The sequence below is a fragment of the Teleopsis dalmanni genome, chromosome X, assembly GCF_002237135.1.
Source record: "Teleopsis dalmanni isolate 2A chromosome X, ASM223713v2, whole genome shotgun sequence".
In the NCBI taxonomy this organism is placed as follows: domain Eukaryota; kingdom Metazoa; phylum Arthropoda; class Insecta; order Diptera; family Diopsidae; genus Teleopsis; species Teleopsis dalmanni.
Window position 1 is genome coordinate 43,683,684 of NC_051848.1, and position 27,038 is coordinate 43,710,721.

The 27,038-nt window shown below is 33.9% G+C and overlaps 3 protein-coding genes across 4 annotated transcripts in view; 1 reads left to right on the forward strand and 2 right to left on the reverse strand.

The window, feature by feature from the left end:
* Positions 1–539: 539 nt before the first annotated feature.
* Positions 540–3,572, reverse strand: LOC119690135 (tubulin glycylase 3B-like). 2 transcript variants are annotated; one of them, XM_038105127.1, is made up of 3 exons: positions 3,558–3,572; positions 2,316–3,493; positions 540–2,253 (listed from the first exon to the last, which is right to left on the reverse strand). In XM_038105127.1, exons 2-3 carry the CDS (start codon positions 3,451–3,453, stop codon positions 1,574–1,576), a joined length of 1,818 nt encoding a protein of 605 aa, XP_037961055.1. In that variant the 5' UTR covers positions 3,454–3,493; positions 3,558–3,572; the 3' UTR covers positions 540–1,573. The 2 variants fall into 2 exon arrangements, with proteins under 2 accessions (XP_037961055.1, XP_037961054.1); XM_038105126.1 differs by lacking the exon at positions 3,558–3,572 and having other exon boundaries at positions 2,316–3,526.
* A 3,624-nt stretch (positions 3,573–7,196) lies between these two features.
* On the forward strand, positions 7,197–9,351 carry LOC119662643 (serine/threonine-protein kinase GA29083-like). The gene has a single exon (XM_038072308.1). It carries the CDS (start codon positions 7,414–7,416, stop codon positions 9,310–9,312), a length of 1,899 nt encoding a protein of 632 aa, XP_037928236.1. The 5' UTR covers positions 7,197–7,413; the 3' UTR covers positions 9,313–9,351.
* A 4,785-nt stretch (positions 9,352–14,136) lies between these two features.
* The window catches only part of LOC119662554, a 120,269-nt gene continuing 107,367 nt past the window's right edge, over positions 14,137–27,038 (reverse strand). Inside the window, exons 80-94 of the mRNA XM_038072194.1 lie at positions 26,714–27,034; positions 25,995–26,654; positions 25,294–25,608; positions 24,885–25,232; positions 24,225–24,827; positions 23,811–24,134; positions 22,634–23,719; positions 21,968–22,570; positions 21,517–21,714; positions 21,233–21,430; positions 20,363–21,154; positions 20,070–20,276; positions 16,779–20,003; positions 16,280–16,711; positions 14,137–14,974 (exon numbers count right to left, since the gene is read on the reverse strand). Coding sequence (XP_037928122.1) covers positions 14,733–14,974; positions 16,280–16,711; positions 16,779–20,003; positions 20,070–20,276; positions 20,363–21,154; positions 21,233–21,430; positions 21,517–21,714; positions 21,968–22,570; positions 22,634–23,719; positions 23,811–24,134; positions 24,225–24,827; positions 24,885–25,232; positions 25,294–25,608; positions 25,995–26,654; positions 26,714–27,034 — 9,554 coding nt within the window. The 3' untranslated portion in view covers positions 14,137–14,732. The remainder of the gene's footprint in view (positions 14,975–16,279; positions 16,712–16,778; positions 20,004–20,069; positions 20,277–20,362; positions 21,155–21,232; positions 21,431–21,516; positions 21,715–21,967; positions 22,571–22,633; positions 23,720–23,810; positions 24,135–24,224; positions 24,828–24,884; positions 25,233–25,293; positions 25,609–25,994; positions 26,655–26,713; positions 27,035–27,038) is intronic.

Below are 27,038 nucleotides of genomic sequence, written 5' to 3' on the forward strand. Positions count from 1 at the left end.
ACGGGCTAATCATTAATTAAAATTTGGGACACAATTGTGATGTCAGTTACCCTCTTTATTTTGGTTTCAATTAAAAATGATGCCGTACGTAGTCCATAAAATTTATTTTTCGTTCCTTGCACTAATTACTGACCTTTTATGGTATATTTAAGGAGCTTTAATACAACACAATCTATATATATTCTTTTATGTTTGTGCCTTTTCAAGTAAAAATTTTGTTTCTGTCATTACATGACTACAAGCTCAGATAAAAAGGTCAATATCTATCAATAATACATCCGACCACATTCTCTGTGAATGCTCAAAATTGAGCCACAGCATCAGACTAACTCATCTTGGGGACAGACTCACACTCTATTCTAGGTTCTCTCGTGCATTATAAATCTTAGGTGCGAATGACACCACTGCAGACTAATCGATTAGTAGGATAGTTATACGCTCTATTTAATAACAAAAATAATAATAATAATAATGTAAAAAATTAGTTTTAATTGGTGATAAATATATGTAATTTATTTTTGAGAATTGGACAAATTTTTTTGGACAAATACTTTCTATGTTTTGGTTTTTGAAACATAGAAAAAGTTATTCTGATTACTTAAATTATACTATATACTAAGGTAGTATCGATTTTTTGTTTCAAAATTCCAAATGGTGTTATTCAAAGTATTTTATTTCAGGGCACAATCACTTGATTTTAATAGGACGATTAGGTTAACTGCAACTATGGAAGATGCCGGTAATGTACAGCAATGTTGTTATAATGATGAAGACGACAAGTTGGATTATTCCTTTTGTGACAGTTTTGTGTTGCATATAAACTTCAGTAAAGCTGTTTCATTGTACAAATTTCATCAGTGAGTAAGTACGATTTTTCCTAACAATCACAGACTCCACATTTCTTCATGTTTATAGTAATCGTTGGTTGGCTTTAAGCTAAGTAACCAAGAAACGCTTACAGTCACTGAAATCTAGCGGAACTTGAAGTATGAATTAAAAAGGAATTCAGTTATTATTATTAGTCACTGTCTTGCGTAGGCTTCATCTTCGCAACTGATAGATGGTTTCAGTAGTTATCACACGTACTATTTGCTGTACATTATATCGATCCGATGAGCGTATACTGCGTAAGCATTTAGTATTATCTAGGCCAAGTATTACGTTAATGTGTTTACTTAAAATTATAATAATACATCTATCTTCTTTTATTCCTCTTACAAATGAATGAATTATAGTTCCCTCGGAAGTTACTAAATGGTTGTTTGGTTGACAAGTTTGGGCAAATTATATGAAGCTATTACACTGCAAAAAATGACTGAATGTGTGGTTCTTAAAATATTCTTATATTCCCGATTGACTGGAAATTGTTTAACGACTTCATAGTGTTCCATACAAAATAAAAGAAGCGGTTTCTTCACTTATCGGTTATCTTAAATTTGTTTCGCAAATGTTTTAAAATGCAATACATTTCGTCCTGTTGTTTTGATTAGTGATGGAAATATGGTCTGTGATTCACTATCGAAGTTTTAGTAATTTTAATAATTCTGCTATTGACTTAAATTTAGTTTTTTAATCAAAACTTCATTGCGAATCTCTTCAGAGCCATATGTGAAACTTTTGGATTGTGTGATTCAGTTTCTCGTTTAATTATAGTAAAGGGAACTTCGAATAGCTTTTTAAAAAGTCCCGTATCAGCTTCAGGATCTTCAGATAAATCAACAACAACTTTTATCATGTGTGCCAAAACCATTGGACATACCCTTCGTGTTATTTCTGTTGATGGTGATAAATCTGGTGTAGAGTTGATTTCAATTAGTATGGGATCTAAAGTTTTATCCAACATAAAGTCACACCCATATAATTCATAACAGTTTTCTCGAATTGTGAGATCGCATATACTGGATTTTACTATTGATGTCAGAATTTTTCTAAAACCAGGCATTATTTTATCATCCCATACATTTTGAGGTATGTTTTTTTGGCTGTTAAGAAAATCTTTAAATTTTGACACAGACCACATATTACATTCTGGGAGACTAACGTCACGGCCTTTTTGGTTGCAATACTTTTCTTGAACAGCGTGATTCGTCAAATGAATTGCTTCACATAAATTATTCATATCGAATTCCTGTGAGCTAAACCGAATGTAGCACTCATCGCAAAACCAAAGAGACAAATTCTTATCTTTATCAAGACGTAAAACCATATATGCTCGTATATCGAACTTCGTATTCATTATAACAAATGGGCGTTCTAAAAAAAAATATATATATATTTTAGATACATACATATATGGTGAATGTCATTTTGCTTACCGATATACTTTTGAACAATATACTTTCTTTCATGTAAACTACAAAATTGAAGTATTTTCTCTAGTTGCCCAGTCACAACAATACCCATACCACGGCATTGGTGAGCAGGTTTAACGAGCCAGATGTTACGACATCCATCCCACTTATAGTCGGGCCTATATTGCTTCAATTTAAATAAATAGATTTGTCCCTCTTCTGCTTTTTCAGAAAGTTCTGCAAGCGATATTTTCAGTTTTGCTTTATTACTTACTATTGTGCACGCATTGTGAGAGAAAATTTCCTTTTCTATTAGATTTTCTCCACATTTTACATCAAAGCCTCCTCTCTCCAACTCGGAACACTCCATTTCATAAACTTGTTTTCGAACATTTGTAAGCGCAAAAGTAATCACAGATTTGGGCATAGATCCATTATGCTCGTCGGCAATTTTTGAATACATGTGCAAATTGTTCCAGATATACTGCAATAGGCCACGACATTGTGTTTGGTGGAAGTCTTCCATAAATTCCATTTCCTCATCAGGCTCATCACTTAGTCTATACGCTCGAGGATAGTTTCTAGTCATATCCCCACGTTCGCGGCTTTTGCGTTCCTTATGACAACACGCAATTAGACCATTCTTCGAGGTGAAATCTAAAGCCAGCCCACGATATACACGATTAAGGTATGGGCGTGTATTTTCTTGAAATGTCTGATTAATTGTTAACCAAACAAATGATGGTGTTGTTTCGTTAACAATTCTAGCCAGCAGATATTGTTCACAATCATTACATGGGCACGCTCTTTCTAAAAGTAGTTTGTTAGATAAATCGTTTCTTCTGATCGGACTGTCCGGTGATTGTTTTTCAATCCAGCCCCGTTTGAGTAGCTCTTCGCGTATCGGCCAGCTTTCACGTCCGTTCAGGTAAAATATATGGCCCTTTTCGTATGCCGTAAATACTTTTTGTTTCAAAGCTTTTACTTTAGTCAGCAAATTCACATTTTCGTTATATCGGATAGCTTCAAAAAATAAAGCATTAATACCAAAATTGAGCCGACTTATGTCGTCCTGCTCAGAACGTTCTCGACGTCTTCCATTTCCGTTTGTTGCGTTTTGTGCATTGTTGTGATGTGCCAAGAATTGAAAGTATTTGTCCATTACGCAACAAAGGTGAAGAAGGCGAAGCGCTATTTAACAACTGTAATTTGGAAAACCAAAACTACATACTACAACTCAAAAAAATTTCTGATATAAAACCTTACCTTACTTGATTTTACCAGATATTAAAAGAGCATTGCCAACTTGGTTTCTTATTCGTTAGAATATGTAAAGTACAAAAACTAGCATACCATTTACACGATGGACTTTAAATGCCCCATAAATAATCTATTATTCAGATTTTTTATGTTACATGTTCTTGAAATAATTCTGACTTTTGGGAAGCAACAACCGGCGAATATTATTAAACTTTTTCACTTAAATAAACAAAAAAATTTACTACATACTACTAAATACTATTTACTAAGTACATTTTAATGAAAATGAGTAATTTTTGGAATCGTGTAAGCTGCTTTCGCTTATTTGCTACAGTTTTAAAATCAGCGGATTGTACCGTAAAAAATACGTATTCTACTGCAAAAACGGAGAAGAAAAAGTTTGCTAAAAATATAGGTTAAGAAGTTAAGAAAATGGTTCTTATTAAGACTAATCCAAAAAAAGGCTTCAAGCTTTAATAAAGTAAATGGGAAAATGCTAAAGCAATTGTAAGGTAAAACAATTTAGTTACCCGTGCTCATTTATAACGGCACCCTATCTTTTGGATACCATCCAAAATGTGGAAAGTGTCTATGATAAAAATGATTCTAAAGCCGGGTAAAGTTCTTACCGTTGAACTCGCAACGGTAGACTAATTAGCCTAGTATCTCAAATTTTCAAAATTTTTCAAAAGGCACTACTGTTAAAGATTTTACCTTGTATAACTTACCATAACATCATTCCTTATCACAAATTTTGATTAAGAAAAAGCATAGGGCAGTGGCACAGGTTTATAGAAATGCTAAAGAAACTCATACAGTTATTTTAATAGATGTAGTACAGACATTTGACAAATTTTGGCACGAGCCTTTTAGGACTAGAGAACATGAAATCCATTTAGGTATGCCACAAGGTGGCGTTTCAATATCCACATAACATTTACAGATAACACAGCAATATAAAGAACTATTTCTTATATTTAATTATTCGAAAGTAGTTTTTCGAGACTGTAAGTTCCAAGCATTGAATTCATGCTTTGTCAAATTTGAAGCTCAGAGTCATTATTCATTAGCCAATTGACACAAATCCGTACTTGGCTTATATTGTTGAACTTGAAGTTTTGTTAATTTGCTGTGAAAGTTCATTAATAATTAGTATGGCTTTTTCCGTATTACGTTCCTAGTTTATACCGCATTCATACTGTCTCATTTAGGCGGTTTCGCTCATTATAACCAATAATGAGAATAATTTACCATACAAAAATCTTTCTTATAAATAAACTCATTATTAATAAATTAGCTCATAAAAGGTGAAAATTGTTGTATGCAACACTTAAAAATAAATTTCCTATAAGGGAGATTAGTCACAGGTTGATATATTTGTTATATGTTTTATATGTAAAATGTAAACAAACAGCAGCTGAGCTGAAAGTAAAGGCACTGAGGAATAACTTTGATTTTTTTATTTATATATATAATTAAATTTGCAATTGATATATAAAATGTATATAAATGATTGAATATATCAATTACATATATTAATAAATATGATATATTAGGTCTGTTCCATGAGCTACTCATAGTAAAACTCAAGTAAAACACAAGTACAAACTGAGAGCGTAACACAAATAAAGTGCCAAATTCCCAGCGGCACCATTATGCCAGCGCTGAAAAAGTAAGCGAGGAGGTAATAGCTCTTCGTTTTTATTTTTCTTAGTTTTCGACATTTGTGTTCAACTCAGGCAATTTCGGGGTTGAAATTATAAAAGAATGAAGAATAAAAGAATTTGAATATGAATAATTTCTTGTTTTATCTGCATTGTATACAATTAGTCTGCTTTTGATTTTAGTGAAGTGCGAACAGTGAACAATTTTTAATTTTTAAAATCAAATAAAAAACAAAAATATAAATAAAATATAATTTGTAATTTCACATAAACTCACTGTAAGTATATGCAAAATTAAGTAAATATATTTAAAATGATATTTGAAATTTTTGTTTTGTATTATGTAGATGCTACTGCGTCAAGAACGATTAATTGACCAATGTGCTGCGAATGCAGTCATTCTAAAGCAAGGGGTAAAAGGTAATCAGCTGTTTCAATTGGAAAATTTTACAATTCAAACTGAGGAGGATTTAATTCAATTTAATGAAGAAATCACTGCCGTTGAATTAGTTGTAATTTAAATTATATATGTTTCTTACTTTCAATTTCAACTTATTAATATATTCACATGTAACAATTTTACTAATTCATACATTTCTTTTCATCTATTACGTTATTTATAGACTGCATCAATGAGACGCGTTATTAAAAAACAACCAATTACGCGAAAGATTTCGTGGAATTTTGGTGAATGGTACCCAAGGCAAGAAGTCCTTAAGACCGTTAGAGAATGTGACAGCAGCACTTTTTGGTATGGTATATTGTACATAATTAACTTTAGCGTATACTTTGTATTTACAGATACTTTAAGTACAGACGATAAGCCGGAACAAGTGATCGAGTCGAGTCTGGAAATCTCTTCAAGGTTTTAGTAACAATTTCACAGAAAAATATTCATATATATAAATATGTTATATTTTTTTATGTAAATATTAATATTTTATTTTATAAAACATAAATATAATATATAATTCATCCAAAAAAATTTTTAGTATTTTATTTAAAAATCAATAGCATAGGTAAAATTGAAAATTTAAGCGAACATATCAGCGCTGATATGTTGCATTACAAATTCGAAAAAGTAAACGAACATGTCAGCGCTGATATGTTGCATTACAAATACGAAAAGGTAAGCGAGCATGTCAGCGCTGAAATGTTGCATTACAAATTTGAAAAGGTAATCGAACGATTCAGCGCTTGCCCGCAATGACATGCACGTGTTAAAGTAATTAAGAGTTTCCTTTGAATAATCAGCGCTAGGCATTACCATTCAGCGCTGAGGGAATCGATTCCCTCAGCGGGACCCAGAACCCAGCTGGGTTACGCTCTTTACACAGATTTTTATGGAACAGCTTTGTTTGAAATCTGGTGAGAAAAGTGCCGCACAAATAATTCACACAGCACACAAATTTTACTTGAAATAAAATGTACGAGTTAAGTCTGTGTAGCATTTCAAATTTCGACAGGGATGTTGCGCACTCTCAGGTGCTCTCATTTACTCGAAAATTTACTGGAACGGTCTTGTGTATACGTAGTGTTACTCGAAGTTACTATGAGTAGCTCGTGGAACAGACCTATTTATTATACATATTATATATTATATATAAGATATATTATTAAGTGAAGTTTAGCTGCATAAATGAGTCCATTATTTATGTGAACGCTTTCTTATTAATATAAATAAGCAAATACCTAAATGAGACAGTGCAAATGTGCTATTAAGTTCTATGTACAAGAAAAAACTAAACTTATACAATAAATAATGTCTCTACAAAAGTATAGCATTGAAATTTCTTCTTCTTCTTTTTTTGTTAATACACCATAAACCATCTCCAAACTTACATTTATTAAACCTCTTTATTATATTTTTCTATGGATTTTGCATGGAAAATAGCACATATTGCTGAATATTTTAGACTAGACTAAACGTAGTAATAATAAGATACACTAAACATAGGACGTAGTTATTGTCGCTATTTGGTAAAATCGCTGTCGACAGATGTCATCAAAGTTAACATAGTAGAAAGTTAAAAAAAGGCAAAATTTGGATATATCAAATATAATTCGATAAATAAATTTTATTTAGCACTGGAAAAAGAATTGGAACAAATGCTTTCAACTCTTTAAGTCAATAGTTTAATATTAAAATCATATTTGATAAATTCTAAAAATTTTAACAAAAATAGTTCCAAGCCAAAATGCAGAAAGATCATTTTAATTATGATGTGCCTGATAAAAACCCTGAAAGCATTTGTGCAACTAACATTCCGGTTACCTCCACTACTCGTAGAAGTGATTTCATCCATTCTGGATTAAAAAATGAATTTGCAAAAATATTTGAAAACTTGGGAATAAAGTTCAATGCAGCAACATTATCCAAGCAGAGAAGTCGAATGGAGTCAACTAATAAAGGTCTGTTTTGGAATAAGTCTTATATGTTAAGAAAACAGATCTTCAACATTCCAACAGCAGCACGTGCGAAACGAATTAGATTTATTAGAAATGGTGACATATTAACATCCGGAATTGTGATTCCAGTTTCAAAAAAAAAATACCGATCCTTCGAAAGCCTCCTTGATGATATAACAAGAATGTTTCGTCAGATGTACCATTTAACAAGAGGTATAAGTGCAATATGTACACTTAATGGAGATCTGATCACAGATTTGGATAAGCTTGAAAAGGGCAAAAGTTATGCGTGCTGCTATCAAAATGAACATTTTAAGAAGGTGCAATATAAAGTGTTGGAAGTGCCTGCAGTGCAAGGAAAGAAGAAAAAAGAAGTCAACTATATTTCTAAATTTAATAAGATGCTGCAAATTAGTAAGTATCCAAAAGTTGTAAATAAAAATACGAATGACGTGGAAGATCAAGATATCATCCCACGAACTCTTATGTTGATTAAAGATGGTGTACCACCACGTAACATTAAGCCACTTCTATTGAATAAGGATAATGCTTTACACTTCGAACAGGCAGTTAAAACCATTTCTGATTTGTTTTCCTTTGATTCTACACAACTTCCAAATATATATTCACCTTCAGGTGAACCGGTACTTAAACTGTCACAATTGTTTGCTGACGATTATATATTTTTTGTGTTTGATGCGAAGACTGAACCAATCCCTAATAAATTCTCACTTCATCCCCATGAAAGAGTATATATCATGACAAATGGGCAAATAGATAGCGCTATTAAGGATGTACACAAAAATGTGAGCGCTGAGAAACTAATGGATGATAGCAAATTGAGACTTTGCATTGCTGCAGCGAAGTTTCCAGTACAAATAAGAGAGCATTATAATTTTGGGGAGGTGATTGGTGATGGAAATTATTCTATTGTAATTAAAATGTTCAATCGATATAACCTAAACCAGATGGCCCTTAAAATAATTGACAAGCGTAAATATCAAAATCTATCTTATTTCCACGATGAAGTTAGAATTATGAGAAAACTGAAACATCGACACATTGTGACAATGCTGATGTCATTTGATAGATGTGAAAATATGTATATTGGATTTGAATACCTACGGGATGGTGATTTATTCGATATTATCAAACGCGCCAAAAAGTTTTCAGAGGAACAATCCCGACTCATAATAGAACAGTTGGCTTCTGCATTAATTTATATGCATTCCAAAAGTATAATTCATCGCGATATTAAGCCAGAAAACCTTCTTGTAAGGTTGGACGAAACACATTTCATTTCTTTTATTAAATTAAGTGACTTTGGATTTGCAATCGAGGCACTCGAGCCTATTTATGACATCTGTGGCACACCTGCATATATGGCCCCGGAAACAGTTAAACGTTGTGGTTACTATGTAGAGGTTGATGTGTGGGCAACTGGTGTTCTATTGTATTTACTACTTTCAGGATATTTTCCAATCGATCTACATGAAACCGAATACGACTCTGAAATCTGTTATAACCTTATTGAACAAGGCAAATATAATTTTGATCATAAGTGTTGGAAGTCCGTATCTAAAGGAGCACGTAACCTTATTGCTAGTATGATGGAGGTTAATGTAAGCTTACGCCTAACCGGTGCAGGGATTTTATCTCATTATTGGATAATGAATAAAAACCAATAATTGCGTAAAATTTTACATACAAAATAGTTATTTATTTATTGTGCCACTAAATCTATTTTTTATTTTTATAAATATATTTTTTAAAATTAAAAAATCTATTCTTTTTTTGAATGCTTCTGCTATTGACAAAACTTAGCGCCAACAAAAAGAATTCAAATAAATTTTTCTAAAAAAAAGAAGTCCCGAAGAGAGTTTCTATTTACTTAAACTTAACTCTTTTTCTGTGATTGAATAATTGGATTTATTAATTTTGATTTCAAAGTAATTTTATTAATAATATTGTACTTTTAAAAAGTCATAAAGAAAATTGAAATATTGGGCGAGTGATTATATATCCTGCGCTAAGTTCCCAAGGTGCGAGCTAAACTTATTTAATTAATCTATTTATGCCTACCAAACCCAACAAATCAGCACTCCTAGCACACAGCTTACCTCTAGTGACTTCAAAACTAGTGTGAGAATGTCTCGAACTTCTCAAAGATCTTGCTGAAAGGAACAGGGTTAACTTAATATGAATCCCAAGACACAGCGGATTTAAGGGAAACGAGGAAACCATTGAACTAGCCAAAAAAGGGTCAGCCTCATACTATATTAAGTCAAGATTTTGCGATCCATCAAGTAGCTTTTTAAAACTTTAAATTAATGAATTGCTGGAAAAAACAGCTTAAACTTATTAGGGAAATGTAATTGCCTGCAGATAGGCTAAAGAATGAATGTCAAATCGATCAAAAGCCAGAACTAGGGAACTACTAATGCTGAACAGAAAAGGCATCGGACTTGTCACAGGGTTTCTTAGTGGACTTTGCGGAGTCAAAATATATCAATCGAATCTAGGTATTATAAGAAACGATAGCTGCGGACTTTGTCACGAAGAAGAGGAAACAGTAGAGAACATTCTATGTCACTGTGATAGTCTCGCCTTTGGTCTTAGACTGTGATACTTTGGTTAACTGCCTATCTACTTATAACAGAAATAGGCATAATTTCTCCAAGAGACATAATGGCATTTTTAACTACTATGTGCCTATAGAACTAAAGTGGGTTTGTTACAATTATCTTCAATGGATATAGTGACGTCGTGACATAGTTTTCAATGATTTCAAAATCTAATTTAATTTAATACTTACAAACAGAATATCGACGGCTTAAAAATTAAGTGCTACTATCGATACGGATAAGTATCAATGTAAAGACTGGTAAGATAGCCACAACTTATCTGCTTTTATCATTACTTAAATAATTCTACATATAGTATTCTTTTATCGCCTTATATATGTATATATGCATATTTACTTAAGAGAAGAGTTATTTTAGTCAAAATATTTGGAATTTTTTTAAGAAAGGTTGATAACAATCTAGTATTATTTTTTGTAATTTTTAACTGAAGCCATTAAATTATTTTTATTATTAATTAATGGAATAAATGCTAATTAATTTGCTTCTAATCTTATTTGTGATATTTATCAAAAAATTTGATAGTTTTATTATTGTTAAATTAATGAAAATTAAATTTTAAATAATTTGTTAGATACATCGACACTTAAGCCGAATATTTTGACAGCTATATGAATGAATATGAATATATATCAGGAAACGATTTAGTGTAAGAACCTGCAAGTACCGAGTTTATTACGGTAACATGTAGACTGTAACCACTTTTTGGGTTGTCGAAAGCTGTTGAGTCCGTAACTACCGACAGTTGTATTCAATCGGAATTAAAAAATAACTGGCGATATCGTAATAGCTGTAATAATAAAAAAGTTGATCCTATCTGAAGAAACCAATGCAAAGCTACAGATTTTCTTGTGACTTTATTTTTCAAAGACTATAGATCACTAATTGCTCAGACCACTTGCGCTAACGAATCTTTCGTCTTGATCTGACTAACAAAAGCTTATGTCTACTTTCTTTTGATGATGACAACATCATGGATATATTTTTCTCTCATCTTCTTAAGACTCAGAGCTAAAAATTCTCTAGTCTTGAGTAATTGTAAGTAGCTTAAATATTAGCTGAACATTTATGTAAAAAAATTTCGGAATATTATTGAAAATAATTCTGTTAAGGTAGGGAGGATCACTTCCCAGTTCAGAGCTACCATAATAAAAATTAAACAGATTTAATAATTTATTCATATTTATTTCTTTTATTATTAGTTTTTAATATACGATTAAATATTAATATATATATTTATACTTTATTATTAAATACAAATTTTTACAATTACAATTCAACTATTGTCTTTAACAATTTACAATTTTTCTTAATTTTTATAAATTTATGTATCTTTTATTAAAGTTTGACTGCCAGTGCAAAAAGTTTTGATATTCGTGCTTTAATTCACGGAAAAATAAATTATTTTTATTTTAATTTTTTTTATTTTAAAAGAAGAAAAAAAGACTTTATGAAGTGTGCTAAAATTGGAGAACGCAAAACTTTGAAGACTTGAACGGAGTTTGGTTGGAAGAAGTATTTCATAGAGAATTACCTGGCAATGGCATTTGGATCTGTATTTATTTAGGCATTTTAATTGTTTATATAAAAATAAAATCTATACAAATTACGTTAAATAAAAAATCTATATCTTATTGTCAGTTATATACAGTTTTCATGTTTTTGTTATATTTTCGTTGTTAACAAAAATATATATATATATCTTTTTCTTTCTGGAAACGTTGACTTAAAGTAGTGACTATACATTTTCTGTATTCAATATATTTATAAACATATAATATATTAATTATAAATAATTATTATAGTGATTTTCAATTGAAATCTTGTTAGTTTGTTTCTGAAATTATTTTAACAATTTATTTGGGAAGGACCATTTTGCTTATATGTTATACAACAACAATAATTGTTCGCTGCACTGTTGTAATATAAATAAACAAAGGAGTTCCCTCAACTATAAATGATTAGTTTTTTTAATTTTATAGGGGATGTTGTTAAGAGTCCTTTTCGTTTTTAAATGTAATTTCCGAAACTTCATAGGCAGTTTTATTGTTCAGAGACATTAAATTATTCATATAGGAAATTTTGTTAGTTATATTTTTTTATATATAAAACAATCACAACAAGCATTAAAGTAATTAAAATAAAATAATGTTACGCGCTTGACTAAAAAGCTAATTAGTTGTTAAAAAGTGTTATTATAAATATTTTTGTTTTTCTTATATTAATTGTAAAATTAAAAACATTAATCAAATCCTCCATTAGTCGTCGTTGATATTATTAAATAAATAACATATTTAAATTGAAATAAATAAAGTAAAAGTCAAAACAAACTCCATTTTTGCATTCGTTTCAGAAATACAAATGGCATTAAAGGGCTAGTACTAATTTTCACACTAAAACTTTGCTTTCCAGCAGATCTATATGATGCACATCGCTCTCCTTGCTTATCTGGAAGCGTTCATTGAAGCGCTCTATAACGCTATATGTTAAAAAAAAAGCACTCGGTTCTTGTTATGCTTAGAGCACTTTAAATGCGCTTTCAGTAAACATGTTTTATAAAGTGCTGTTTGAAAGCACAAATCTTAAACGCAGAAATTGCGTTTCCCGCTTAGCAAAAGTGAAACACTTATTTTAAATAACATGACAATGTAAAAAAGATGTGCTATCTGCAAAGAGCGCGATACTTTGACTGTTTCTTTGGATCATATCCATAGCGCTATTGAAGCGTTTGGCTGATTGCTGGGTTGTGTAGCAATGTACACAAAAATGTGAGGATATGTAGCTTTAATAAATGTAATGCTTCCTTGTTTAATTATTTTTAATTAAAAAATAAAAATAGTTTTGTGTTTAGTTTATTTGTCGCAGTTCGTACCATTGTGCTTGGTACGATATTTTTTTGATTAGATTTATAGAATTTATTGGGTTCTCTTATGAAAGAGAAAACTTAATTCATTTGTAATTTTCAATTTTGAAATCGTTGTGAAGCAATTAAAGCTATAATCGTCAATCCTTCAATCCTCATAAGTTGTGCATTCTTGAATTCATTTTACTACAATATTTGCTTACTAGAAATATTGGGAGTTGGTTTTAAGTCTTATATTATTATTTTTCCCCCGTTAATTGCTTTTACATAGAGTATTCTCGTGCATTGCTCAGTTTCCGTTTCAAATGTTTGAAGTTTGCAGTTTGAAACGTGGATTTTGGCAGTTCGTTTGTTGTTTTTTTTTTCTTTCGATATATTAAGTTTATAGGATATTGGCTTCTAGTTGAAACCGAAATATTAACGTTAAGGAAAATTATATAATGTACCCATACCAATATAAAAAAAAGATAGGCAGTCTAAATAGTATTAAATTTCATTTACACTAACAAATAACATGCAACACATGCTCGTAAAGAACAACTAATGTGAACATTGTTAACAGGCGTATATAGAATGATATACATACAAGATCTATTTAGTAGTGTAAATGAAGTCTAAATATTAACAATAAAATATTATGTATGTACAATACTAAACGAACATACAGAATTAAATAAAAAATTCGACTAATGAAGAAGTTGTCGTAGATGAGAATTTTTCGTAGCTTCTATGCTGCTTGTGTTTTATTCTTTAAAAATATTATTCATTATCTTTATTTATTATTATAACTTTATAGTAATTTATTTAGTGTAAATTTTTGCTCTGTTTCATCGTATTATTTTATTTTATCCATTTATCGAACATAAGCAGTGTTGTAGCTTTGGCAGTTATTCGTAACTAATTTTCTAACTATAAAGAAGTCTATACATAAGGTATATATATATATATATATAAATCTAAATATATTTAAAAAAACTACTATTTTAAATATACAAAATATCTGTACAAAAGAATAATATATATATATACTTTCAGAAAGTTTTTTGTTTTTTTACTAAAATTTGTTAACTAAAAAAGCTACTTGAAATTCTCACGTTTTTTAGTTTAATTAGGTTTTGCAGGTCATATGTTTGGACCTATATTGTACACCTTATTGTGGCATTAATCAATTGTATATTATATACAACATATATAAATATTCATTTATATACATATGTCTATATGTCTATATTATGAAATCATAATTTCAATATACTTTTCTAGATAATGGTCCTGCTTCTACATACGTATATATATATATGTTGGGAGTGCCAGCATATAAATTTAGATTGTGTACATAATAGTTTAAGAAAAAATATTAATTGTCACCTTCATATTCTTTTGTTTTTCTTTTCACATTCAAAATTGATAATACAATATTACAAGCATGTGCTTGTCTGGCATTTAGTGTAATTTTTCTAACTACCTTTTTGCACATGCCGTTCACAAATTTTTTTTATCTTATAATTTCCAATATAATATTCTTACACTACTTTTTATCATTTCTTAACTAAAACTAAATTTTGTTTTCAAAGTTTTGTTTGCTAGGTATCTTACGTGCTGCTTACGACAAGTAGTCCGGTGTTGGTTCCGGCGCAGCTTCAGGATTAGTAAATAATGGGTTTGGGAATTCTGGTGGATGCGGTAAAGGTGCTAGTGTCTTCGGCCGCCTTCTGTATGCCATTAGCCAACAGGACACCGCAACAGCAACCGCAACGAGGGCCAAAAGTGCTGTTATTACTAAAGCAATTATTAGACCAACCATAGAAACGCAGATATCCTCCACGCGCTGTGCAGCTGGTTTAACTAAAAGAACAAATATAATTTATTAGTATTGTTCGTTAGATTCGAATGTTTGCAATGATTGCAATAATAATAAAACATAAAGTGTAATGATTTTTATTTAACATTGAATTTAATTTAAAATAAACTAATATTTTATTTGTATAAAATCGATTAATGTAAATGCTATAACTCGCAACAAAAACTTTCAGAAGCGGTCGGCTCGAGCTACCCAAGCAATTGATTTTTTCGAACACGAAATATTGTAACATATAAGTATGTACCCATTAATTTTCCCGATACTTTTTCACTCGATAGTTTCTTTCCATGCTTAGTTTGCGTTGAGATGAAAATACTTTATATCAAAAAACAAGCTCTTTGAAGATATTACATGAAAAATGTATATTAAATACTAAAATTTAATGTAATGGAAGTCAAAGTTATGAACTATATTTTATATACCATATGCATATTTGTTTCATGTCAACTAGAACAAATAAAACTCATAACATATAATATTTAAAACTGTAATTGCCTCTATAAGTATGTAATAGCAAATTATAAATGTAATCATGATTACAAGTAAGTATTGAAGTCCAAAGTATTTTTTAAACACACGCATATGAATAAATATTAATTGTTTCATATATTTCTATATTCACTTCTTCAATTTACGAATCACAACAACTCGAGTAAGTATTGATATTCTCGAAGTACTGAAGTCCAAAGTTTTTTTTTAAATGTACGCATATGAATAAGTATCGATAGTTTCTCGGAATACCGAATACCGAGATCTCTATATTCACTCTCTTAATCTTTACGAGTTACAACAACAATAACATAAGCATATTAGGAAACACACAGATATACCGTACATTCATTATATTTATGGATACTAATTTGTATAAAGAAGACTTTTTAAATTTAAAGAAACAAAAATTTATAATAGTTAAGTAAATTCATATAGCTGTGGTTTATGTTTTAGTTCTAAACATAGTATAACGAGTACATTATAATCCCGAAAATTTTATAAAACTCAGAATTTGTATAACGTTAATTAATACGTTGGCTTTATGTATTAACACACGGGATCGCGATTTAAATTTAATAGGGTTCAATTTCTGATACTGGCAGTGTTAAAATAAATATACATAATTAAACTAATAGATTTTTTTTAATATCATTGACGACTGATACATAATGGTACCCGAAATAGCTTTGTAACCAATTCAAAATATTCACTTAAATATGATAGACAATAGCAGAAAATAATTTAAATTTTATATTCTTATATATATTAGATTTTTAAAAAATTTCATTGAAACTTACTATTCGCGTCATTTGCACCATTACCGCTTCGTTTTTCGAATGTTAAAATTGCATTTGACGATATTGTAATTTCCTCCCGTAGTTGTCCTTCCATACCAGTGTTAGTAGCTACTGCCGTCGAATCCGTAGTAGAGTTGTCGGCAATTGAACGTCTACGTCTTCTGCCAAAAGCATTATAACCACGACAATTAACGGGTTGACATTTTCCGAAGCAAACACGTATATTGCATTGGAAACGTATATTATCACTTGAAGGGAATTTAAATGCATTGAAGTTAGCAAGAAGACTATTCGTGTCTGGATTATATTCCCAATCGCCAAATATAGATGTATCGGTAGCACATCCATTTTCATCAGTCACAATATACTCATTCTCAATGTTGTCTTCCATTGTTTTTGCTATACAGGAGCGAGCAAATCCACCATATATTGCTGAAAAGTAAAACAAATATGTTAAGTTGTTGGAACATTTTCATATACATCGTTATTTTTGACTTACTTGCTGGTTCGACATCTACTTGTAATTTGAGATTATCACCAATTTCAGCTGAGTTAATCTCTTTACCATCATACGTTATAATACGCATTTGGCAAATAGGTGGGGGACCTGTATTCGCAATGGTACCAGCTGTTGTTAACATTGATACATTAAATCCAATAGTGACATTCTTTTCACCAGTTTGGTATACACATTTAATATTATATGCTTGCGCTTTATATGTCACCAATTTCGGATGCTTTTGTATAACTAGCACAAAGCTTGCAATGTCTTTAACCGCTTGCATACCACAGCTACCGAAATGAACACGGAATATTTCAGTTCTTGGCACAGTTTCACCAGACAGGTTTACAACACGTCTACATTCTTCATCCTTGCTGTGACCTTTAACATAAAGTACACCATTAAAACCAGGTTCAGTAATATGAATCTCTACTTGTACACCATCAGCTAGACAACTGACGACCATTTCGGGTTGTGGAAAATCGGTACGGAAGTTGGTATGATTGCATACTAAGTCTGGGTTGCCAGTATAACCAGCAATACAAACGCATTGTGCACGATGGTTAATAGCATTACAGAAGGCATTTAGACCACAAGTTTTGAGAAGACAAGGATCATCGCATGTTTTAGTATCTAAATTACAGTAACGATTATCGGCACAGTCACTGTCGATTTCGCATTCAGGTCTACCTTCTGGTATACATTCTCCAGATGAGGTAAGACGATATCCGTGATTTATAGGACATATGCAGCGGCCACGTTCATCAATTACCATTCCTCTTTCTAAAGCACAAACACAGTGTCCTGTTTCATCAATTTTAAATCCTTGCTCAATTATACAAGGTGTACAATATTCGTATATATCTAATGCACTGCCAGGTGGGCAAACACATTGACCATCAATATCTCTCATAAAACCTTTTTCAACGACACAAAGAGACCGTTTGTCACATTGTACAGCAGCATTACCAGTATAACCTTTTAAGCATTCACATACCATTGTACGTACGGGAACTGTATCTAGTACACGACATATAGCATTTACACCACATGGTTCAGTTGCATTACAAGGATTTACACATTCGCCACGAATGCATGCAGTTTGACTGTGACAATCACCATCATAACGGCAAATAGGTATTTCGCGTAGAGGCTCACAGCCGTTGCGCCTAGCAATTGTACCCGGCGGACAAGCACAATTTGGACGATGTTGATAAACTTTACAAATTTCATCGATTGCACATACTGCCGTTGTATCACACGGACTTTCACATTTACTATTTATGCAAGCTTTGTCTAATGGACAGTCGCTATCCGTACGACAACCTATTTGTGTACAGGATATGCGCGCGTTGCCACGGAAACCTGGTGTACATTCACAAACGGCACGATGATTTACAGCAATACATTCAGCGTTCCTACCGCATTGTTCTCCTTGGCAAGCAGGAACACAAAGTTGATTTCTACAAGCATGCGTAGATGGACAATCAGAATTTATAGCGCATTCTACCTTTGAGCATTCAAACTCAGGATTTCCTTCATAACCTTGACGACAAGTACATACAGGTTTGTGATCTTTAATACGACATTCGGAATTTACTCCACAATTACATGGATTACGGCAAACACCACTAAGACAAGATTTTTCCGCATCACAGTCTGAATCTGATATGCAACCACCTACTTCAATTACAGTTTTTGTAGGCTTACAGGTGCCACTACCGCTACTTACATAACCATCAGGACAGACACATATCATTGTTCGTACTGGAGACGTTGGTGTAACTTGGCATTCCGCAGGCTGGTTGCAAGGCTCCACTATTAAGCATGGATCGACACATTCATCATTAATACAAGCTAATCTAGAGGGGCAATCAGTGTCAAGCTTGCATGTTGGCTGCGGTTCTGGAGTGCAATCAACATACGGATTACCTAAGAATCCAATTGGACAACGACACACGGCCATATGATTTTGTGAACGACATTCTGCCCTTGGTGAACATGTATTATGATACACGCATGGGTTTACACATTGTTCATTTTGGCACATCTTATCAGAAGGACAATCGCTGTTTGATAAACATCCAATTACACGACAACGTTCGTAAGCATTGCCTCTATAACCACTCTTACAGCGACACATAGCACGGTTTGATTGGGTATAGCATTCAGCATTTATACCACAAGGATCATTGACAAGACAAGGATTAATGCAATCACCATTTATACAAGCTTTACCTGAGTCGCACTCACTATCTATACGGCAACCAATCGTACGACAAGCGGAGTAAGGATTACCTTCATAGCCAACTTGACAAGAGCATGTTGCACGATGATTCTGAACATTACAAACCGCATTTGTACCACAATTGCAAGGATTTCGACATTGTCTATTTATGCAGGCCTCCTGATCATTACAATCAGCATCTGAGCTACAGCCTGGAGGACTTTGCAGCACGATTTGCTTGCACTCGCCATGAACATCAGGTACATATGATTCTGGACATTCACAAACCATAGTTCTAACTGGTATGCTATCTAGAACACTACATTTAGATGAAGAAGCACATGGAGATAGCTCCAAACATGGGTTTTGACATTTGTTATCGATGCAAGCAAGGCGGCTTGGACAATCACCATCATTTTGACAAACTGGTTCAACAGGTCGACGTTCACAATATGCATATGGATTACCTAGTGGTATATATTCAGGGCAGCGACAAACTGCTTTATGCTGCAACGTTTGACAAACAGCATTTTGAGCACATGGGTTTTCGTTGCATGGATTTACACATTGATTTTTAATACAGGCTTGATGGGAGGCACAATCATAATCCGAGTGACACTCTAATCGCAAGCAACGTACGAATGGATCGCCCTCTAGACCCGCTGGGCAACGACATGTAGGACGGTGATTGCGTCCATAACATTCTGCATTAACAGCACAAGGATCGGAAACTAGACACGGATTCACGCATTCTTGATTTATACATTGAGCATCAAGAGCACATTCATCATCTGACTGACAGCCGATTTTTATACAACCAAATTGAGCATTGCCTGAATATCCTGATTTACAGTAACAGATAGGATGATGATTACGTACAATACATTCTGCGTTACTACCGCAGTTGCAAGGATTGATACAACGTTCGTTGACACAAGATTCTGACAGAGGACAGTCAGCATTTGATTTGCAACCAATAGTAGACACATCGACAGCTGTTAATTAAAAATTGTTAAAATGTTATTATAATTAAAATTTTTAGCTATAAAACAAAAACTTACGAGGTATGCAGTTAATCTTTGGGTTACCAGTATATCCTGGTGGACAGCGACAAATAGCTTCTCTATTTTGTACATGACAATAAGCCCCTCGTCCACAAGAATCTTCAATACAAGGATTAGTGCAGCGTTCATTGCGACAGGTTTTATCGTTAGGGCAATCATCGTTTTTAATACACTCAGCTCCGGGAGTTTTTGGTTCCTCATGGACTGGTAAAAATTTTTTTATTAATTCATTTTATTAAATAAGTATTAAATTTCAAAGAATGTAGTTATTGATGATTTTATATACTTACTTATAAGATGACATTCAATTCTGGGATTGCCTTCATATCCACGTGCACAACTGCAATCAGCATAGTGATCCCGTGAACGGCATTGTGCATTTACACCACAGTGTTCCAAACGACAAGCGTCAATACAAACACCACGTTGACATATTTCCGTATTTTTACATTCTTCATTGTGTTGACAACCACTGATCACATCATGTCGGATTGGTACACAATTGCCAGAGTTGTCGGTGACAGTATCACTAGGGCATTTGCAAATCATGGTACGCAAAGGAATAGTATCCAATACAGTGCAAGTTTGTTGTGGTGTGCAAACATGTGGCGTTGCACAAGGGTTAGCGCAATGCTGATTGATACATGCTAATTTAGTTGGACATTCTGAGTCTTGTATACACTCTGGCTTTGGTTTTGGTGGTTCGCGGGGTAGCGAACATTCAACAAATGGATTTCCAATATAGCCAATATTGCATTCACAATGTGGTTGATGAGCTCTTCCAATGCAAACAGCATTTCTGGTACACGTATCATCATCACATACCGGACGACAAACACGATTAAGACGATCGCATGCTTCATGATCAGCGCAATCATCATTATATTGACAGTGACCAGTTATGCAGGAAACGAAAGGATTGCCCTGTGTGCCGGGTGGACAAATGCAAACAGCTTGATGATTTTGTGGGGCGCACTGAGCTCCGTTTCCACATCGAACCTCTCCATAAATACAAGGATTAACGCAGTTATTACTAATGCAGGCTTTGTCATAGGGACAATCTGCATTAACCTTACACTCAGCTAAAAAATTCAATTGATAATAAAGGAAAGGTAATTTGTAAAGTTTAAAGCTTAAAATTTGAACATGTGAACACTTACGTTTGTAGCATTGCACTTGAGGATCACCGCCCCAACCTGCTGGACAGTAGCAAATTGGACGATAGTTGAGTACTCGACATTCAGCATTACCAGCACATGGGTTTGCCTCAGCACAGGGATCTTGACAACGTTTGTTGATGCATGCTGTCGTTGGTGCGCAATCTGAATCATGAGTGCAACCAGCTGTTATTTGAGTTGCTGCAAAAATAAATCGTAAATATCAGGTTAGGTTTATAATAATACTTAGTCATGGCTTAATAAAAACATCTGTTTATGTAGCTTACGTTGATAGCAATTTACAAATGGATCTCCTTGAGTACCCTGTGGACACGAGCATATGGCACGATGATGTTGAGCCAAACATTCAGCGCTACGAGAGCAAGGCGATGCATCTGTACAGGGATTTACGCAGACAGTATTGCGGCAGGCATCAGTAGACGGACATTCATCATTTGATTGACAGCCGTGATCTCGTACAGGTTCTATCACAGAAATAAAAAAATTGAAAACATTTTTTTAACAGACAAAAACCAATGTATTAATATATGAGACATATGGTTATAAAATTTGAAGTGCATTTTGCAAAAATATTATTAAGTTAACTTTGAAGTTGCTACAGTACTATGTACATACGATAAAAATTTATATTTACAAATGCAGCTGTAATGACAAAATATAAACTCAAATAAAAATATTATTACAAGAAATAAACTTTTAGATTTTATTCTAGCATACCTTTACGACAACCAACATCGGCATCACCTATATAACCTTGCTCACATTCACAAAGCATTGTTCTTAACGGCAGTGTATTGACAACGGAGCAAATGGCATGTACTCCGCAAGGCTTAGTTACACCACACGGATTTTTGCATTCACCATTAAAGCAAGCCAATTTACTACTGCAGTCCGCATCCGTCGTGCATTGTGGAATAATTTTGGTTTCTTCAATATCGCATTTGACAAGTGGATTACCTATATAGCCAGGTGGGCAGCGACATTTTGCTTGATGGTTATCTACGCGACACTGTGCGCCTATACCGCAATTGCATGGATCTTCGCACCTTTCATTGCGGCAAGCTAAATGGAAGGCACACTCATCATCTCTGGTACATTCAGGACGTTCGCACCGTATCAGTGGATTGCCACGATAACCATCCGGACAATAGCAACGAGCTTTGTGGTTATAGTCAGTTCGGCAAACAGCATTTGTACCACATTGTGTATATGGGCATGGATTTGTACATTGTTTATTGATACAGGCTTCTGTAGCTGGGCACTCCTCATCAGAGCGACAGCCAATAAGATAACAGTAATTAAATGCATTGCCAGTATAACCTTAAATAGAGAATAATTTTATAAGTTTAAAACCAATGCAAAATTGTTCGTCATACGATTTACCTTCATTACAAACACAAAGTGGTCGATGGAGTTGTACATGACACCGTGCGTTTTGTCCACAAATGTTTGATAACTCACAAGGATTTTTGCATACTTCGTTGACGCATGCCTTGTCGTTGGAGCAGTCGTTATCAGTCACACATTCTGGTTTTGGTATCGGTGCTACTTCAATTTGTTGCACGCATTGATTATATGGAGAACCATAGAATCCGACTGGACATGTGCAAATTGCTTTATGATTAATAGTATTACATAGAGCGTTTAATCCACATGCGTTTATGCAAGGGTCACGGCATTTTTGATTGGTACAAGCGCGATCACGTGCACAGTCCTCGTTTGTAACACATTCGGGATATGTACATGTGGCGGCATTGTTGACAACCCGACAAATGCCATTGATTCGACATGGTGACGGAATGCAGGGGTTAAGTGGTTCAGCTTGTTTTGGTTGATGGCACTCAACGAATGGATTGCCTACCATTGTGGCAGGGCAATTACATATGGGATTGTGATTTACTGTTCGACATTCTGCACCATATCCACATACACCTGGACATGGATCTACACACTTCGTATTAACACACGCTTTATCCTTTGGACAATCTGAACTAAGAGTGCATTCAGGACGGCAACCTTGTCCAATTGGATTGCCAAAGAAACCTGGCAAACATTCACATACAGCTTGTCCATTTTGTGATTTGCAGATAGTATTTACACCGCATGGTGTAGGGTAACATGGATCAACTGTCTTCGTTGGTATATCAGTTATAATAATTGGCGAACATTGTGCAAACGCATTGCCAGTGTAGCCATGTGGGCATGAGCACATTGGTACGTGGTTATTAACGTTACAAATAGCTTCAACACCACAAGTACCAATGCAGGGATCAGCGCATTTACTGCGGATGCAAGCACGATTTGCTGAACACTCAGAGTTTCCAACACATTCCGGACGACAGCCTTCATATGGATTTCCAATATAGTCGTTTATGCAATCACAAGTAAAGATATTTCCTTGAACTCTGCAGTTTGCATTTGCACCACATGGTGATGGTCGACATGGATTTTTCGGTTCTGTTGGTTTAGCTGAAAAAAATTATATATATAAAATAATTTAAATAGTGATCGTTAATAAAAATATTAATAATGCAAACTTGTTGTCTTGTATTGGCCTTACTTTTTGAAATTTCGTAACACATACGGAATGGATCACCAGTCATTGTTCCTGTACAATAACAGTTGGGTATATGTAGTGTTACTTTGCAGTCAGCATTATACCCACAAGAACCAGGACAAGGATCTTGACATTTACGGTTTACACACGCTAAATTATTAGGGCAGTCATCGTTATTAGAACATTCAGGACGACAGTTTGGCGGAGCGCCAATGAAGTCACTAAGACACACACAACTTGCTTGGTCATTATTATTAGAGCATTGTGAGTTCGGGCCACAAGGAGAAGGATAGCATGGATCCTTTATTTTAGGTTTTTGTTGAATATCTAACAAAAATTAATTTATTGCAGTGAGTTCAATACAAAAAAGGTTAAATTAGTTTTTCTATGTTACCCGTACTTAGAATTAAAACGTACCTATTAATGAACATAATGTGTAAGGATTACCAGTAAATCCTCGAATACATTCACAATGTGCTCTATGCTGCACTGATTGACATTCAGCATTTAAGCCACATTTACCAGGGCATGGATCGACACATTTATTATTCACACAAGCATGAATTTGTGCACAATCTGAACTGGTGTAGCATTCCAAGCGACAATTTGGTGGATTACCTATATAACCAGTTACACACGAGCAAACAGCTTCATTGTTACGTTCGATGCATTGTGAATTCGGGCCGCATGGTGATGGTTGACAAGGGTTTTTGGGTATGATATCACGCATCGGTTCACATGCTACAAACGCATTTCCAGTCATGCGTTCAGGACAGCGACACATTGCGACATGATTTGTTATCTCACATATAGCGTTAATTCCACATATGCCTGGGCAAGGGTCCGCACATTTATTGCGAATGCACGCACGATCACGTGCACAATCCGAATTTAAAATACATTCTGGACGACAACCAACTGTTGGATCCCCATAGTATTCTGGTAAGCAAGAACAAATTCCGTTTTTACAAACTGTGTTGGGACCACAAGGTGAAGGTATGCACGCATCAACAGGTTCAGCTGCAAAATTAATTATACGTAAAAAATAATAAGGGCTTTTAAGGCTATTTAGCATACGTGTAGAACTTGGTGGAGGAGTTGGTGGTAATAAACGACAGCTTGTAAATGGATCACCTGTAAAACCATTGGGGCACGAGCAAGTAGGTGTGTGGTTTATTACATTGCAGATGGCATCAAAACCGCAAGAACCAGGACATGGATCACGACAACGCTCATTAATACAGGCCATATTGCTGGCACACTCAGCGTTAATAGTACACTCTGGTCGACAATTTGGCGAGGAACCTATATAGTTTGGTAGACAACTACACAAAGGCGCACCGTTTATTTCTCTACATTGAGAGTACGGACCACAAGGAGTTGGAACACAAGGGTTTCTTGGTGGCTCAGTACGATTTTGCATTGCTGTAAATTTAAAAGTTTGTAAGTTCGCTGTTTCAGATAACTATAAATGATTAGTGCTCACGTGGAATAAGATAACAACGTGTGAAAGCTTCTCCAGTAAAGCCAACTTTGCAGGAACATAGTGGACTATGACTTCTCACGTGACATTCAGCATTTATACCGCATGCGCCTGGACAGGGATCTTTGCATTTTTGATTTATACAAGCCTTATCGGAGGGACATTCTGAACTGATAACACATTCCGGACGGCAAGAAGGCGGACTGCCAACAAATTCAGGTAAACAAGAACATACCGCTTGACCGTTTAATTCCCGACACTGAGCATTGGAACCGCAGGGAGATGGTTGACATGGATTTTTGTATACCGGTGGTTCAGCTGTATTTATAATTTAGTAAAAATATGTCATTTAGTAAAAATAAATAAAATTTTTACCAAAAAGCATTTAACTCAAAGCTATCAAATATAATATCAGCAAGCAAAGAAGCAAAATACATCTCTTATTTTAAGCGGTTTTTAAGCGAGCGATAAGCGTATAGAAATTATTATATTTAACTTAATATATATTAACTTATATAATCATATTATAAATAAATAGCAAATTTATTAAATAAAAATTATAAAGACTTATTTTTTGGAAAGGTATTATTGAGAGTCTAGTTGCGGACAAACAAGGGTTAGGCAAAATTTAAAGCAAATAAATTCGTTGAGAGAGAAAAAGATTGAGTTTTGCATTGTGTTATGTTATTTCTTTTATATCTTACGTTCATTGTATGCAAGTGTGCATAATGTGAATGGATTTCCTATATAACCTGATTTGCAAATACAATTAGGTACATGGGCAACAACCTGACAGAAAGCATCAATTCCACACAAGCCAATGCATGGATCAATGCATCTCTGATTTTGACACACTTTTTCTGCTGTACAGTCTGAGTTTCTAATACATTCAGGCCTGCAGACCTCGTACGGATTGCCAAAGAAATCAGGTAAACAAATGCAGGTACTTAAGCCATTTCGTGGTTGGCATATAGCATTCGCACCACATGGACTTGGATTGCACGGTACAACAACAGCTGTGGGTGGCTGTTGGAGACGTGTGCACAATACAAATGGATTTCCTGTATAATTAGGCGGGCAATAACACATAGCAGAGTGAGCTATTACGCGACATTCAGCAGCTTCACCACATGATCCAGGACATGGATCAACGCATTTACGATTAATACAAGCTTTATTTTCGGCACAATTTGCACTATTCACACACTCCGGACGACAATTCGGAGGTGTGCCGATAAACTCCAATAAACATGAGCACTTCGCCCCATTTGGAGTTTCACTGCATTCGGAATTAGCACCGCATGGCGAAGGTATGCATGGATTAGTAGGTTTTTTATCATGTACTGGTATTTTAACCGCTGTAACTGATTTTGAAATACTTGTTAACAATTTATTTTTTATTTGTTGCTGTAGTAATAAATACCTATTGGATTACATGCTATATAAGGATTTCCTGTGTAATCCGAAGGACACGTACAGATAGGATTGTGGTTTTGTGCCCGGCAGTGGGCATTTACGCCACACGTTCCAGCACAAGGATCTTGACATTTTGCATTTAAACAAAATTTATTAAGTGCACAATCTGAACTTGTTGTGCATTCGGGTCTGCAGAATGGAGGAGCACCTACAAACCCGGCTAAGCAAGAACACACCGCCAGATGGTTTATATCGCGACATACAGCATTAGCACCGCAAGGAGACGGTTGGCAAGGTAAAGTAATTGTATTATTCGGTATTGATAGAGCTAT

Coding starts and splice junctions, on each gene's coding strand:
- LOC119690135 (XM_038105127.1), bottom strand. CDS start 3,453: ATGGACAAATACTTTCAATTCTTGGCACATCACAACAATGCACAAAAC. Junction 2,254..2,315: donor TATTGTTCAAAAGTATATCG/GTAAGCAAAATG, acceptor ATTTTTTTTTAG/AACGCCCATTTGTTATAATG.
- LOC119662643 (XM_038072308.1), top strand. CDS start 7,414: ATGCAGAAAGATCATTTTAATTATGATGTGCCTGATAAAAACCCTGAA.